Source organism: Corvus cornix, chromosome 2, assembly GCF_000738735.6.
Source record: "Corvus cornix cornix isolate S_Up_H32 chromosome 2, ASM73873v5, whole genome shotgun sequence".
NCBI lineage: Eukaryota > Metazoa > Chordata > Aves > Passeriformes > Corvidae > Corvus > Corvus cornix.
In genome coordinates, this window is record NC_046333.1 from 116,172,943 (window position 1) to 116,190,644 (window position 17,702).

The 17,702-nt window shown below is 38.7% G+C and overlaps 1 protein-coding gene across 3 annotated transcripts in view; it reads right to left on the reverse strand.

Moving 5' to 3' along the window:
• TOX (thymocyte selection associated high mobility group box) overlaps nt 1–17,702 on the reverse strand; it is a 218,919-nt gene that overhangs the window by 97,343 nt on the left and 103,874 nt on the right. For all 3 annotated transcript variants that reach the window (XM_039549338.1, XM_010401145.4, XM_010401144.3), the window contains exon 2: nt 6,429–6,494. In XM_039549338.1, the coding sequence (XP_039405272.1) occupies nt 6,429–6,494 (66 nt within the window). The remainder of the gene's footprint in view (nt 1–6,428; nt 6,495–17,702) is intronic.

The window sequence follows — 17,702 nt, forward strand, 5'->3', positions numbered from 1 at the left end:
CTTTAATGTGAAATTTGTCGAAGCTCTTAAATTCCAGCCAACAGGCCCTAATTCTGACTTCTATTTTTATAAAAGTTGAGGCATTTGATTGCAAAAAAAATAAAAAATATCCTTGAATATATACATAGTACATGTTCATACATTTTGCATTAAAGCTAAAGACATTCATACATTTTGGAGAAGGGCTCGGGGACACTGATGGATGACAAATTGGACATAAGCTGGCAATGTGCTTGCAGCCCAGAAGGCCAATCATGTTCTGGGTTGCATCCAAAGCAGTGTGGCCAGCAGGGAGAGGGAAGGGTTTCTGCCCCTCTACTCTGCTTTTGTGAGACCCCATCTGGAGTGCTGCATCCAGCTCTGGGGTAATCAGCACAGGAAAGACATGAACCTGTTTGTTTGGGTCCAGAGAAGGACCACAGAAGTCTGAGGGCTGAAGTACCTCTCCTATGATGAAAGGCTGAGTTGGGGTTGTTAAGCTTGGAGAAGACTCTGAGAAGACCTTAATAACACCTTTCAAAATATAATGAGGCTTATGAGAAAGATGGAGAAAGACCTTTTACCAAGGCCTGTAGTGTCAGGACAAGCAACAACAGTTTTAAACAGAGAGGATAGATTTAGATTGGACGCAGGAAGAAATTCTATACTCTGAGGGTGGTGAGACACTCTAAGAGATTGTGCAGAGAATTTGTGTGTGCCCCATCACTGGAAGTTTTCAAGGTCATGTTGCATGAGGTTTGGAGCAACCTGATTTAGTGGAAGATGTAACTGCTCATTGCAGGGAACTGGACTAGATGATCTTCAAAGATGCCTTCCAATTCAAACCATTCCATGATTCTAAAGATGTATATCTATAAATATATGCATAACCTTGTTAATGCAACTGTTGATGTATTTTTATCAGGGACTCAGTTCTTTCCAGACTCTGTGCCTGATGTTAAGGTAACATTAAAAGACTACGTTTTACACAAAAGGGAAAGGTAGGGTAAAATTGCATCTACCTTTAACCACTTGTTCAGGATCTGAAAGGACTGCCTGGTTTTTTTCTTTCCCTGAGGCCATTTTAACCTGTCCTTTTCTTTTTTGTTTTTTTAATGTGGCATCTATAGACTACTGCAGAGAAATGGAGGACCAAAAAGTAGACTCCCTTCTGATGATAACCGCTTTTTGGAATTAAAAGATAGTAGATCAGGAAGAGGGAGGTAGAATATGGTCCAAAACAGCCCTGGACTGCAGCCAGCCAGAAGATTGCCCAGGTGGCATTTCTTTCTCACTGTGGAGCAGTCTCTCAAATAATGAGTAAAAGCTTTCCAACTTTTGGGCAGGATTGCACTGGACTTCAGGTCAAGGTAGCATGTACCCACAGGACTACATGTAATGATTTTCCATCTAAGAAAGCTGCTTTTTTTCAGTCCTTTCCAAGGCAGCCAACTTCTGCCTTGCTCTGAGGATGGAGACCGTTCTGGGCAACAAGACTGACCAATACAGAGCAAGAGAGGGCAGCTATCGCGTAGCATTTATCCATCCCTACTTCACATGAGCAATCCTTATGTTATTAATAATCTAAGAAATTACTGTATAAAATGTAAAAACTACATTAGGGCTGTATGTAGAACCATGTGCATAAGGCAATATTAATATGAAATCTCTCTCTTTTGGATGCCATTCCATCCTATTTCACCCTGTAGCTGTACAGGACAAAACAGTTTTGATACCCATGGTGCTGCCTGTATCAAAGAACATGCACATATATTTTAGATGGATCTCCCTGACATAGCTCTGGGAAGCAGGAAAACACCACCTCTAAGCAAACAGTATGCCTTCCTCTGCCTCAGATCTTTTCTTCCCAGTGGGACAACAGGGGTACTGCCCCAAATCATCAGCTCCAGGCCTGGTCTCAACCTTCCTTTTAGACCTTGCAGGGAATTTGGCAGCTGGACTCATTAACCTTAACATTTATCAGGCCTCAGGAAGGCTACAAATGTGTAAAGCTTTGTGCAACAAAGTCCTGAATTACATTCCATATTGTGACTAGGAAGAAATGTAAAATAAGCAATATAATTTTATACTGTGCTGTGTGTGGCCCAAAAATTACAGGAGGAGGAATAACATAAAGAATAATTTATGTCCAAGATTCCAATTATAGGTGTGGGGAGAAAAAAATAATTGGTGGGAATCTCAAATGCAGATAAGTTGGCATAGTTTTATTTTAAAATGATAAATACTTTCAGATCGAAGTGCAATTAGTAATGAAAATGTCACAGTTTTAATGTGTATGCTTGTTAATATGGCTGGCATAACTCATTTAGGAGATGCTTTCAGTGTAGAGTCCTGTACTACATATATCATAACCAAAAATGCAGTACTTACACATATATATATATAAAATGTACACAGAGACAACATTGCCAAACAGCCTTTTGGGACAGTTTAAAAGAATATCATTAATTTTTACTGTATACTTACACTTCTGGCTCAGTTCCAGCACTGGCTTTCTGTAAAAATCATTTCAAGTATAGAATTATGCTATTTGCTTGCAGCAACATCACAGGAACAGTAGTGAGCCATATGTTGCTACTTAGCAACTTGGTCTGTAAGTCCCAAAGCATGTACTGATTTGAAAATTGAACAGAAATGATAATTATTGTTGAGGGATGCTGTGAGGCAAATTGTCTTGGATTACCAAACTATGCAGATGTTTGATGTTATATAGCAAAAGGAACAAAACTATATTTTTCCTGTCCAATGGCTGAGCTTTTATTTATGTTAGCCTAAAGGGGATAAATTGATTAAAACCCATAAAATAATATAAGGTGATGTTTTTCTGGGTATGAACATTTTGCAGTAAACAGACAGAACTGAGGTGCTTGTCAGCCAGCATATATCAGGACCCCAGCAATCCTGCTTCTATGGTCACATAACCCTGAAAACAGCCAAGTGGAAACCACTTGGTCCTTGGTGTTGCATACCATGACTCAGTCTGCCAACCCACTTCCCAAATAAGCTGTGTCAGACTCTGAAATTAAAAAACGATACTCGTGTCTGATTCAGTCAGCATGACCAGAGCTTGAATAGAGGTTTCTGATCGGACCATGTATCTCCTTACATGTGGAATTCGTATTTTAGTTAACAGACGTGAATCCATCAAGAAAAGCAGAGTAATTAATTCACTCCTTATTCTGACAGGATTCAACCCCTCATCTCTGATCCTGTGAGGGAAAAGCCAAGTTATTAAGAGTGTGAAGGAGCCTGCATTCCTCCCACTGAGGTCATGCAATGGTAAATGAACACAGGTGCAAAAGGACAAAACTATGAATGGAGCAACTATGCTGTCATCTGTCATCCTCCTCTCCTTTTACGGCATTATGTGTTTTACATCCAGTAACAGTGACAGGAAAATGAACAAACAGTCCTAAAAACCAGGTTCAGAAAATGCAATTGTACCCTTAACTGTTCCTCTCCCTATCCCTGTAAGCTGCACTGTCTTTCATGCTTTGTTTTCAGAGCAGGAAATACCGTAATTTTTTTCCAGTTTTAACCACCAGGCTGGATCTTGAAATGGTAGTCAGTTCACCAGTTTTGGCTGACCACCAAATGCTTATGCCCAAGAAAGGAACAGCACCCCATTACAGTCAGTGAAGGCCTCACACATACTGTCAGTGCAGAGTTGTTTAGTTCCTTTGAGGAATGACTAGCAGCTGTCTATGTCAGGAACAGGTTTGGAAGGCTTCTCTCAGAGTCGCAGGTTCTCGATGAAACATGAGAGGCAGGTTTCCAACACACCCCAGATTCCTGCTCCCAGTGAAGTTGTTTTGCCTCTTTTTTTCCATTTTTTTCAAATACAGTTATTATTACAGGCTTTCACATATGCTCCAGCCCACACAAAGCTGGAACACCTCTTCTGTGAAGGCAGGCTAAAAGTACTGGGCTTGCTCAGCTTGGAAAACAGAAGGCTCCAGGGAGATCTTAGAGCAGTCTCCCAGTAACTAAAGGGAGCCAACAGGAAAGCTGGAGAGAGACCTTTTACAAGGGCCTGTAGTGATAGGTCAAGGAGGAATGGCCTTAAGCTGAAGGAGGATAGGTTTAGATTGGACATTAGGAAGAAGTTCTTTGCTATGAGGGTGGTGAGGCACTGGCAGAGGTTGCCCAGAGAGGTTGAGGACTCCCCATCCCTGGAAGTGCTCAAGGCCAGGCTGGATGAGGCTCTGAGTAACCAGGGCTAGTGGAAGGTTCCCTGCCCATGACATGGGGGTTGAAACTAGATGATCTTTAAGGTCCATTCCAACCCAATTCACTCTAGGGTTCTGTATATTCACTTAAAACCACTGCAACAGCGTAAGCACCAGGAGAAAATCCCAGCAAGGGAAAGGAGGTTGTGACAGCCCAAGGCTGACAGCTACTCTCAAACAGGCACAGAAGCCTGGTTGACTGGTATACACTTGGCAACAACTTGACAACACTGTGCCTAGCTTCTTGCCACATGGATCCCCCAGCAAAGGACAGAGAGGTTGCTTTTAGGTTTTGAACTCTACCTGGGAGTCAGACACCTAAGAGCTCAGCTTTGCCATGGTCAAATTTAAAGTCTGTAAGCCCTTTCTTGGTTCCAGCCCTTAGTAAGCATTCAGGGTTTCCATATTTGAATTTGGAAATGTCACATTTGATAGATTTTTTTTTTCCTTGAAGACAAAGTAATTTGCATTTAAAATACCTAGGCCTGGCTCTTTAAAGGTACTTTAATCACCTTTCACTGAAACCAGTGTTAGATGCATAAATATCTTGGAGAATCTGGGTCTTGTTAGCACATGTAGAAACTGCATAAAAGATTAAAACTTATACCCTTAATTTTTCAATATGCCATTTAAATTATTTAAACCACATGAATACACAGTACAAAAATATCAACAGAAGAAAAATAATTCTGATGTATAATGTGGCTTTGCAATTCTTTATTCAAAACTATTTAAGACGGACATAATGATTCTCTGAAAGGTAGCAGCTGATAACAGCAATCATTCATAGAGTTTGTATTTCTACTGTTTCAAACAAATTCAATTAGCCCTTGCACTTCAAAACCCTTAAGGCAAAAATGAGATGATACTAGGCTGCTTTAATCTAATAGTAATAATAAAACTTGTCAGTACAGTTTTTGGATTAATGGTTAGAGAAAAATTAATAATATAATTTTTCATTTTTTAATCAAACAGTTCTATTCTAAACTATCTCTGGATCTTGGAGGGTTCTTAGCTGAACAAGTTCAATCATGCACAATTCCTAAATGCAAAGTACTATTGGTCTCTAAAGGTATTTCAGAGTGACTTCAACAGAAAGCTGGGAACCAATGTGGTGGAACACTTTAAAGACAGTCTTTTTGGCTGAACCATGTACTCATCTCACAAAACCTCCTGTTTCCCTGCCCCCCAATGCACCTGTCTACCTGAAGAATGCTACTTCATGAAGACATTTAGTTTTGCATGCACAAAGCCATTGATTCCTAAGTTACATCCAGCTTATCTAAACATAATCACTCTTCATGCAGACTTATTTCCCACCTAATGAGAGTTCTACAGATAAGCCTCCTGGGCCTGAAATATTGCATGGCATAGACCACAAGTCTGGTCATTCATGGCAATTTCTGACACAATCTAACTGACCTGCAGCACTATCCCCACCACTCACTAGTGCGAAGTTAAACTGAAACACGTGAAGTAAATGAAAAATTCTCCCCTACATAGAGATGTAGCAAAACTTTCAAAGCTATTTTTGCTTTTTAAGGAGTAATTAAAATTTGTAATTCTTAGAAATCTGTAGGATCTTTGGGTTCAAGTGGAAAAGTGGAAGATTTTTTAATATACATCCAGTTTCAAAATTTAGTGTGTATGGTTGCCCAAAAGGAAAAGGGCTGAAAAATACCTTTAAAGAAAACACATCACCATTGGCCTGCAAGCTACAGAAGGCTAAGCCATTGTCTCAACCCCGCTGCTAATTGTGTAATAATAGCAACATTCCTCAGACACAGGATTAGTGTTAAAAATGCAATTCTTCAACTGTCCTATAAGTGATAATTAAAGCTATTTGTGACATGTATAGCTTATAATGATTAACTTGTCTGCAGTCAGATAAACAAATAACCTGCACCTGTAAAGACTTTATTTCCTGAAGGTAAAACAACTGTTTGGGAAAGATCATGCTGGCAAAACAGCTGCTTGCATTCTGGAGAGGGAACAAGGTAGTATCTTTTAACCAACGCCAGCTCTGGTGTTTTATCAGCTCTATCTCATTAACTGGAAACAAGGCTTAAATGCTTTGTTTATAAATTATGATTATTCCTGATTGCAGCAGTTACTGATAGTGCCACTCATTTGCAATGCAACTCTTTGAATTTTTTTAATTACAATTTGAAACAAGGCAGAGAAGATTAATTAACCCACCTGGCTGGCTGGCACATAGTCCTGGCTTGGTTCTGTCATACTCATATACATGTTTTCACCGTCAAACTGCAAAGGAAATAATAGTAAACATTCAGCAAACTTGATTTTTTAGCATTGACTGAAAAAAACAGTAGCTATAAAATAATATTACAGCCTGGTTTTAGAGACTTGTAATTGCATGTGTGCATCTTGTCTTTGATGTTCCTGTTGTCATCCTTATTGACCCTGGATGTCAGTGATTTGGAGTAATTAGCACTCTAGTAATTACAGCTAGCAAGGAAGAAATGAATGGTTTCCTTTCATCTGCAATCTGTTTTAAAACAAAATGGCTCATTTTGTGCACCATGTATACATATTGCTGTTGGTTGCAATGAAGTACTAAGTGAATTGCACACTTACTGAGAAAAGGAAGATGAGAATAGAATCTGCACTAAAATGCATCTTAATGGATTCCAGCTTTAGCTTCTGAGCAGAACAAGAGTTGAAATTTCAAAACAAATTAAACCTCCTCCTATTGAAATGTTCCCATATCAGAAAGTGGGAAATACATTTCCAGACGGCTTTCAGACATCTGAATGTATGAAACAGTATACCTCCCGTCCGTATGGTGTAAGAGGAGAGTTTGCTTGATGTGTGAATAAAGTAAACATTCATAATCAGAACTGCAAAAATAACCTTCTGTAAATGATAAATACCATTCCTGGAAATATGTAGGATATATAAAAACCTGGTTTCCTTTTTTCCTTTCTTTTTTCTTTTTTTTTTTTTTCCTTTTTCTTCTCTCAACTGCAGTTAAGAAGTAACGGAAATGTCATAGAAAGGAGTTGATTAAAATCTGAAGGCCTAGATGGAGAAAAACTGTCAGATCTGAAGCCTCATCCTGTACCAGCACAAAGAAGTGTAAAACTACTGATTTCTTACATAGTCTGGAAAATGTCCCTGCAGAACTCTCGTCACACCCACTCAAGTGGCAGTGCCAACAGGGCGATGATAGTCCCACTGTCTGCTCAGGAACTAGGGAAAATCTTTTAAACCTTTAAAGTAGAAATGAACAACAGCAGGAATTCCTGTCTCCAGACATCAACCACAAATTTCCAGCTGTTACGAGGTCTGTTTGAAATAACTTGCACCTGACCCCTTGTGTGAATGCTTAGAGTGACGTATTTTGGACACGAGCCATTGTTTTGCATGATGCAGCAGCATTTTTAAGAAGTCCCTACTACTGAGATTGCTCTGCTCCTACAGAAGGTGCCCATGAAATATCCCATGGACATTTCTTGATCAGTGCTGAGCTTCTGGGGATATTCTACCTGCAAGGTGCAGTATATTCAACTAGCCCAAGGTGGCAAAGTTAAACTATGGCTTTGGCAGACAGCTCTACCAATTTTTGCTGAGGTGGCTGAAAAGGTTTCGGCTTCCAGCTGTTCATCCACTTTCTCTGCCAGACGCTACAAGGCTTGTAACAGCAGCAGTAATATGAACAAGTGCCAGGTCCTGGCACAGAAGTTGATGGTCTGCCCTTCCTGGCCAGAGCTATTTAATAGTCACAGACTATCTGTCAGAAGTCCTAGTTTCATGGGAGGGAAAGGATTATGCCACAGACACAGATCTGCCATAAGGAATAGAGTGTTTCCAAATTTTGATAGAAAAGAGATAGTTAGATTAGATAATAAAATAGAGATTGATGCTTGTTCCTTTTTAGTTTCTTGTTGACATGTACCACTTCTTTCAGGCTTCTCATTCATTAATGCTCTTATTTATAAGCATTCAAAGTAGAGTTTTGGATAAAAAATTTTAGTATCTGGATTGTTTGCACTGGAAAAAAAATGCATTGTTTCTTTTACTCATATGGACAGGTGAAATTCTGAAGAGAGATTTCACAGCCAGTAGTTCGAAAGCAAGCACTCCAGTGCAAGGCCTATAGGAGCTCAACTTATTCAGCTTGTCAGACGAAAGGCTGAAAGGTGCCTTGATCACTGTGATTGGTACTTACACCCTGGAAAGATGTCTGATAGCAAGATGTCAGCCTTCCTGACAGTGGTATAATGAGATCTAGTGTTGAGAAATGGGAATTACAGAAATTCAGTCTTGAAATAAGATACAAGTTCCTACTTTAGGAGGTAATTAAGCATTATGTCAACAGCAAACTCATCATTTGTCAGACATTTTAGAATGAAGTTTGATATCTTTTTCAGAACAGATGCAATCCATATCATATTTATAAGAAATCCTATGGACAGGATAGTTACACTTGCTGGTTATGGGAGTCCTATCTGCCCTGGAAACCATCATTCCTTGAGTCTCCTCTTTTGAATTTCCCTCATTATCTTCATACATTTGTTGTGATATATTTTAAGCTTGGCTATAATTCAAATACTGTGTTGCATGTGTTTAGTTGCAGTGAATATGAAGAAATTTCTTTTCTTTTCTGCATGCTTACTAGCTACAGTCAAGGGTTATTTCAATTTATTTTGCCTTCCATAATGCATGAGACTATGATTTAAGAATATTTATGAAGTATACTAGTCTTCCATATAATCCCTACTGTGGAATGTTTGGTCATCTGTCCTTGCTCCCAAGCTTACAATCATCAAATCTGCATTCTTTGAATAATTTCCCTAAGGTACTTTTCCATGAATACTGAATTTTTTATAATTCTGTGTGTTGTACTTGGATTATCTGCCTACCTAATCAGTGCCTTGCTATTAGTGGTCCCCCTGGCATGGGCCTCTCCTGTTTGTTGTTTGTGGCCCTCTATTTAGTTCTGAAATGTTTTTATTCTGCCATGGTCTGTGGGCTTTATGTGAGCATGTTTAAGAGAAACCAAAACAGAAAAAGTGTACCTAAATTTAAACTTCCTGGCCTTTTAACCTTACATGAGAAATGTAAAGGGATTGATGCTTACATGAGAAATGACCTTCTGCAACATTTTGGATTAATTTGTTGGGGTAAATTTTCAGAAAAAAATATCAATGCATAATGTTTGTAAAATCTGCGTGACCTGTTAACACCTAAAAATACCCAGCAGCTGTCTGATTTATTACTTAATTTCTTCAATATTCAAGCATGGAGTTTAGTCACTGCAGTATTTAGCATCTGCTTGTCAGAAGTATGTGTAAGATGTTGTGTAATAGGTTATTTAGGTCAGCAAGGTTTGAGGGGATGTGTATTTTTTGTAGTATTTATATATGCAGATTGTGGACTGTAATGCGTCAGCTGACACTAACACTCTTGCCATGTTAGTATTTGTACTACATTTACCACTGTTTAAATTATTATCTGCCCTCAGTCCAGTGCAGTGTTGTGCATGGCTTCTTGGAAGTTCCTAAGACTTTGGATACGAGCCTGAAAAACACCCATAAACTCAAAGCATGAAACATATACACATGCACTTCATACAGCAGGTATTGCCAGGAGATACCTCCTTCACATTCTCCATGTTTACTAAAATGTTTATAAAAGAGTGAAATTATGATCTTTGTATACCAGAATAAAACAAAATATTTATTGCAATACTGAATTGTTTATTCATCATCCCGTTTCCCAACTACCAAAGCAGCGTGGAATAGAGATGACCTGTACATCCCACCCCAGCCAAAAAAAAGGGTACACAAGCCTTCAGTAACAAAAAGTTCAGAAAAACAGAGGCACCACAGATACAATGCCCACCTTGCCCAAATGTGACAATCCCACATCAAAACAATAAACTGAGGAAAAAATGCCAACAATTTGATCAACTGGAAAGTTCTATTCATGTTTTTTTCCCACCAGTTTAGAAGCTTCCAAAACATGACTCTAAACCCCAGAAATGAATATTTAATCATTTCACCTTTAATAGACTGCTTTATGACATACAGGCTCTACAGCATGGCACCTCTCAACAACTCTCCACCTGGACACCTTAATTCATGCTATATCCACCTGGAATTCAGCTTTGCAAGTAAGGTGATGTATGCAACAGCAGGTCAAGCAACATATCTGGATCAGAGTGAGTCAAAAGATGAGCAGATGTGACTCAAAGATGCCTTCAATTACCAGAGTTTTCTTCCAGGTTATACTGTATGCCTCCAAAATTGTCTTACTGTACTCATCATTCTCAGGTCGGCAAGAATCTTATATTCCCTAAACTTTCCTGCCACTCACTGTGCTCAATTTCAAGCAAAGAAACTGCACAAGCATCACTTAACGTGTGGATGACTCATCCCAACAGAACAGATGAAATACAAAGGCAGGCAGTTAAATGAACTGTCTTTTATGAACCTATGTATCATGTATATATATCATATGACATTTCATATAAAGCTTTCCCAATGTCTCTCCAAGATCCTTCAGTATCATTAAGAGCAGATTTCAAAATCTTTCATTTTAATCTATTAAAAGTGAATGCTAATACAATATTCTGGTGTGTGATAATAACTACTCTTGACAACATTTCTTTTCACATTAAAGTGTAACTGCATGATAAGTTTGGGTGAGAGCAAATGAAGAATATGACTGCATTGTAGTATGAAAAGAAATATAACTCGGAGCTAGTTGTAATATAAATTCAGGATTGCACAATACTCTTTAGTTAAATGATTATTATAAATAAAATACACAGGCAACACTATGGCATGGCCAGTTAGAAGCCCCCTCAGAACGACCCTTTGTAAGACAAGCTGTAATGTTCAGCAACCAATATGCACAAAATACCCAACTGCTGTTATTAAATACAATTTACTTGTAGAAGTTAGGGATGTAATTACATAAACACTGGCTGACTCTAACTGATGCAAGAGGTATGACAGAGTTCAGCAAATGCCCAGAATGTTTTAAGGGATCCAAGGCTGGCTTCTGTCTCCCATTAACAAGGTATGATACCAGTCACAAAATGTATGGCCAGGAAGCCTGTTTCATGTTCCCATTTAAATTGTGGCAAACTTTATCAGCATTTAAAGAGTGATTATGAAATAGCAAAGCTTGCAAGAACAGTATTTTTTTATTCATTCTTAATGTGCTGTAAGTTAAAAACACCCTACATGGACTATGTCACAAAGATAGTATAAACAGGTTGAATAGACAGCAAAATTCTCATGGTGACACCAACTGAGAGAATGTTTATTTGATTGCCTACATACACAGAAAACTTTGGAATACAAAAAGGAAGGTGCAAGATGGCAGAAAAAGCTAGAAGGGCTTGAGAACCAAAGAGGGTAACTGGAAATAAAATATATTTATGTACTGGTATTTATATTTATATACTGGTAACTGTATGTGCGCATACAGTGATTATAAATGCAGATGAATATCTGCATTGGCTTCATGTAGCTTGTTCAGATGACAGCTACAACACAGACACATGTTAAACAAGTTTTCAGCCTAACTTCCTGTTCTCCCCTCCACTTGAGCTACCTTCTTCTATACCAAGTCACTCTGTTTTCATTGCCAGGATCACCTGTGCTATCTGGATTACAGGGAGAATGATATTTCTCCCCTCTACCTCTGTCTTCTTGCTACCTAACACTTCTTTGCCATTGTTGTGAAATGAGGGTTTATTTTTTTTACTCCTTTTTCATCCCGTTTTTGACTTCTGAGGTTATTGAATAGTTGCTTTCTCTTTGTATGCATATACATATCTATCTATCTATCTATCTATGTGCCCTAAGTCTTCAGGCACAGTTATATGAGCTATATAAAAGACAAAAAAATCAAGCACATGAATGTTTGAGTTTTTTCCCCTTCATACTGAAGAGCAGCACAATGTGACAGCACTGCATCTCGTCCAGCTGCAGTGTGGGCAGGGAAGCAGGAGGAATATGAGCCCACATGGCTTTTGATGCCAAAACAAGCTTGGGACAGGGGTGCGGAGGGGGAGCAACTTTGGACAACGTTCTGTGCACAAATATATCCCAAGAGTGATATCCTAAAATTTAAAGATTAAAGAAGGAGCAAGGGGACAGATGATATTGGTGAAAGGTATTGTGTTTAATAAGTTCAGCTTCCGGGTAAAGCCACTTGGACTTGACATCCCGATTTCTTCAAAGGACATTACAGATCTTCAAAGCCTGTGTTATTAATCACACAATCTAAACACAAATTTCTCCCATTTTAGATTGGAACTGGAAGACAGATTTAGATTTAAATATAAACTTTAGTTATATCATTAAACCATAGTTTACCTTACTCTGGTGGTGCCCCAGCACAATTTGTTACACTTCATTTTAAGAAGATGTTGCAATAGCATTGTGTAAAACGATTATTTATTTCTAGTGATTTAGTGATTTTACTGCTTACAGCTTATATAGATCATTTGTAACTTACATTATCTAAAAGCCACTAATCCTGAAAAACATTTAAAACTAGGTAATTTTGTTTATTTTAAACCAAATGCCATGAGTGGATATTGTCTCAGGTTGCTTGATGACAAAGAGTGATATTTTATTTTACTCAGAGCTGCTGAAATGAGACTAAAATAATAATGGGATACAACATAAATCATCAAATTGCTATGCTAAAGAAACAGTTGATCTTGTTATGGCAACCATTAAAGATAAAAACAGAGATGCTCTGTAAACATTATACACGATGGAAAATCCCTTTCTTGACACGGTTTGGCAAAGCGGTATGTTTGTATTAAATTGAAACTCCATTTTGTCTCCTGAACTCCATTTTATATGCTGTACTTGAACATGTTTAAATTTGCCCAAGACAGGTTACAGTAATGCATTCCAGACAGGCATCCTTCCCAGGAAAGAGGCTTGACACCTCACTGAAGGAGTATCACAGGAAAATTGTGAAAAAACAATCTAGTATTATCAACTTTGATTGTTCTGCTGTCTTCCCTCCCTCCTTCCATAAACCTTGTTTATCAGCAGAGGAGCACACTGGAAGATCATGAGATTGGGTGAAAATGCCTGAACGCAGCACCATGGCAAAAAGAAGCCAAATTCTTTGCAGAGCTGGATGTCCCTCTATGGCCAAAGGAAGGTGATTGATTAGTGCAGATTGGCAGGACCTGGAGGAGTCCTGTCCCATCTGGAACACTGGGAGCCCTCCAGGATACAGAAAGTTTGATGAACCAAGCAATAGAGGGGAGATGGCATGTCTCAAGCTTATTATTATTATTATTAATTATTATTATTATTATTATCAATTTTAATTCTGTTACTTGTTTTCAGGAGCAAAGTATTAGGAAAATCCTTTATGTCTCTGGTCCTTTCATTCTCTTCCATGTTGCCAAAGAGTCTGAAGCAGGGATATGGGGTATGTTGTCTTTAATTGATCCGAGTATAGTGATGTGTGGACTAGGCAGATTGGAGTTGGGAAGGAATCTGCCCTGGTCTTAAGGGCAGCCAAAAGGTGTGTGAGCACTGGCAGCAGCCCCAGAGCAGGAAGCAAGGGTGCTGCTTCACAAGGAAATGCTGTCAGACATTTCCTATCTTAGAAGAAGCAGAAACAGCCAGAAAACTCTCTCTGCCCACAGCACCCAACAGACTTGGATCCATTCAGCGCTTGGATCCAAGTGTGATAGAGCTTGCAGACTAGCACTGCACCGTGCCTTTTCTACCACCTACCTGGCTTTCCAAGACAAAATGTTTCGTAAATATGCTGCTTTATTCTCCTCAAATGAGACCATTTTTGCCTCATTTTCCATTTATAGCACCTGCTATTGCCTGAAAAAAGTACAGACAGTGCTGTCAAAGTTTTCTCTCAGATTTTCATGCTTGTGCCATAAATGCCCAACCCAGACCTTCCACCACTGCACTCCTCTAGCTAACTCACTATTTACCTCTTGCACTGGGAGAAAGGGAGGAGACAGAGCATTTGCTGAGTATATTCTCACAGGTGGAGAGCTGGCTGAATATCTAAATATACACTGGTAGTTAAAACCTGAATAATGGCACTACAGCATTTGTGGTTTTCCTGCACTTAATAGAGGTTAATGTGAAACTGCAGGAAAGGTGAAGGGGAGTGTTTAGCTTCCCGCTTGGAGCCTGCATGTGTCAATGCCTGACAGAGCCTTGAAGTTGTTAGCCTGCATGCAGAGCACTAGCTGAATGAGGTTACAGTGCTGAGCACAGCGGGCTAAAAGAAGTAGGATCAGACTGATAGGAGGAGTGGCAGAGTCCAGGCACAGCAGAGTGTATCAAAGACAGCCCAGGGGAGAGCAGGTACTGTATTAGTCCTTTGTGTACATTTAAATGGAAGACAGTGAACATGCAGAGATGAACTCTGAACTCTCTCAGCTGGCCTCCTGCTCCTTTTAACCTTGGCTCTGTAAATAAAATAAAATAAAATAAAATAAAAATTAAAAAAAAATAAGTAAAATAAGGTAAAAGAAAATAAACCCAAACCAGTGCACTGTAGTCTGGACTACTACGCTCAACTATTTTTTGCATATTGAACACTCATTAAATAAACATACCAAGATCAAAGCAGCAAGTGCTTTTGTTATTATTTTACTCAATTCACACAAAATTATAGATGTAGAAACCCACTGGGAAAATTGGGTGATAAGGTGGAAAGGTTTGAACAACTAAGATAAGACCCTTCTTTTTCTGCCCACAGTAGCTGAGGAAATTTGTTTAACCTGGTAGGCTTGTAACATTTTCCAACACCAACGGACAAGGCCAGTTCCATGAGAAGATCTGATCCTGCATCATGGAAGGTGAAGGGAATTGTGCTATTGCCAGTTGGACAGGAACTGGATTAGGAACCAGTAGACTGGTAAGGGAATAGGGATCTTCTTTGAGATTCAGAGTAATTTTTGTCAATGTTTATCTCTGCTTCATCATGAAAAGTGGTAGATTATGTAATAAAACACAGGAAAGCTTAATAAAAAGGATCTACAGAGAGCAGAGAGATGACTAAAAAGCATTTTTTATATATCCACATGGAGAGCCCCCTGTGCTGGAGTATTGCAGAAGAGAGGTTCCATGGACCATAGCCAACAAGTTTCGCACAAATAGGACAGAACCATTGCCTTGCATGACTGCAGCAGGAATATCACACGGATCCATGGACAGAGTTCTATCTACTGTGTTATTTATAGCGAATGGGATACATATAGTTCCTATGGGCAAGTACATCTCCTTCTGCATAGCAGACTCTTAGAAATAAAAAGGACCAGAACAACATTAACCAAAAAAGCACAAGCAAAATTCCACTACTATTCTGAAAATCCTATGAAAGAGGGTCTTGAAAAGCAACTAAAGGTGACAACTGCCAGATAAATAAACAACCTTGCCTGAATGCTTGAAAGAGAAAGTGGGAAAAAACACATGGCATATGTAGAAGTATTTTTTTTTACCTATGCCATATTTAGAAATCCAATTTTAAATACTACCACCAAAGAACTTAAGCACTCTAGATCAATGCAGCAGGTCATTTGAATCACGTGCACAACATGTATTAAAATTATCCTGTTGAAAGGAATGACAGCTTGAAAATATTTAAAATCAAGCACCCTTTCAAATATGCAATAAAATAGAATAAAAGAGCTCAGACATTTACAGGAACAGGAATGAAATATTTAGGTATGTACCAATCTCAGATGGAAAAAATCAGTTAAATTTCTGATAAATCAAATTATTTAGCACAGTCTGATGGGATCTCATTAGACAGAACTAATTCACTCCTGGAGAGAGTGATAACATAAATGACTAATTGCAAGGACTTAGGAAAACATGGATGTCTGTTAAATGACAAGGGTGTTGTGGGGCTGATATACAATCATAGTTTACCAAAACAGCTGCTGCGGCAGCCAAGTGGACAATCCTACTTCCATCCACAGTTACTCTGGTATATGAGCATCTTCATTAATGTCAACAGGATTATTTTCATTAAGAATGACACACAGGTTTATTTCCCTGTCCACATCAAATAAGAACATGGAGCCCTATGAATGTTCATAAAAAGAATCTGAACCAGCATGGATTTTTACACTTAGAGTTGCAACAGATTTAGAACCTTGACAAGGCTTGTAGCTTGACTTACTCCTTTGCTAGGATTGTCTACAGATTAAGCTGAGATACACTGGCAGAGCAATGTAGAGAACTTTGCAGTATTCGATCCTAAAGTAGGTCACTCAGGAGTAGATGTGGTTAGAGATGTTCAAAATATTACTCAAAAGCAGAAGAGGAAAAGTTGTTCTACTTTTTTTTCTTACCAACTTCAGTGAAGACATGTCCTTGATGTGAGATCACTTATCTGTTCTCAAAAATTCTAAGTGTTCTCTCTACACCTTTTAATATAAAATTTGACCTTCAAGTTCACTTTATGACTAAATTATTCCATGACTGTTTTCATCTTTTCTATTTTGTCAAGTTGCACTCATAACAGCTTTTTAAAAGAGTCTGCAGCAGTGTTTCCTCTACACACTTGATATATTTTCTTTTAACAGAAAAAAAGACAAGTCCATGCAAATATATTTCCAATTTTTCTAAGTTTTGAAGGTAAAGAGCTAAAATATAAAGCCATGGTTGTACCTGCCACTGTCTTATCAAAACCCTCTAAAGACAAAAAATGTTCCACCTCCTCCTCCCTCCTGCTTGAAGAACAGGTGCCACCTTCAGCACTGGCTGCTGCTTTTCCCATGAATAAACTATGAATCTATTACCGTTGTACATTCCTCACAGTTGTCCTCAGATAGCGAAAGTTACTCAAACCTGGCGTTATCGGCACCATGGCTGCTGTCTTTCTAAGAGGCCATGCATATCAGCATGAGGCAGTAACATTAGTGCTGGGAGGAAGCTCCTCAAGCAGGCAAATCCATCCCCTGAATAACAGCAGAATAGGTTGCACAGAGCATCCACAAGAGCTTATTGCCAATTCCTGCCTTACAACAAGCAATGGTATTTTCATGCATTTTCCCCTTTTTGTTCAAACTCTTCAGCCATTTTGCTGTTTTATCTTAAGACCTTTTTCTGTCCCTCCAGTCTGCTGAGACTAATGACTTCTACCTTTTACTAACCCTTGTGAACACAAAGATACTCTGTCCTCTTCTTCAGAAAGCCAATTTAAAATTCTTTTACCCTTCTCTGGCAACATGCTTTTTTCCAAGAATTTCTTCATTTGTAATCACTTAAGTGCTTCCCTTTACTGATGTCTATTTCACCATCTCATGTGCTGTCCAAAATAAATATACTGCTCCAGTTAGTAATGGATAATCCTGAACAGGTTTTCTGTTCCAGTGTTCTCCAGACCATGGGTATGCATTAACCTCTTTCTCCCTGTACACTTTATTTAGAAAATGTTTTGCTTTTTGCTAGCCCTTAATAAATGAAATCTTTGAAA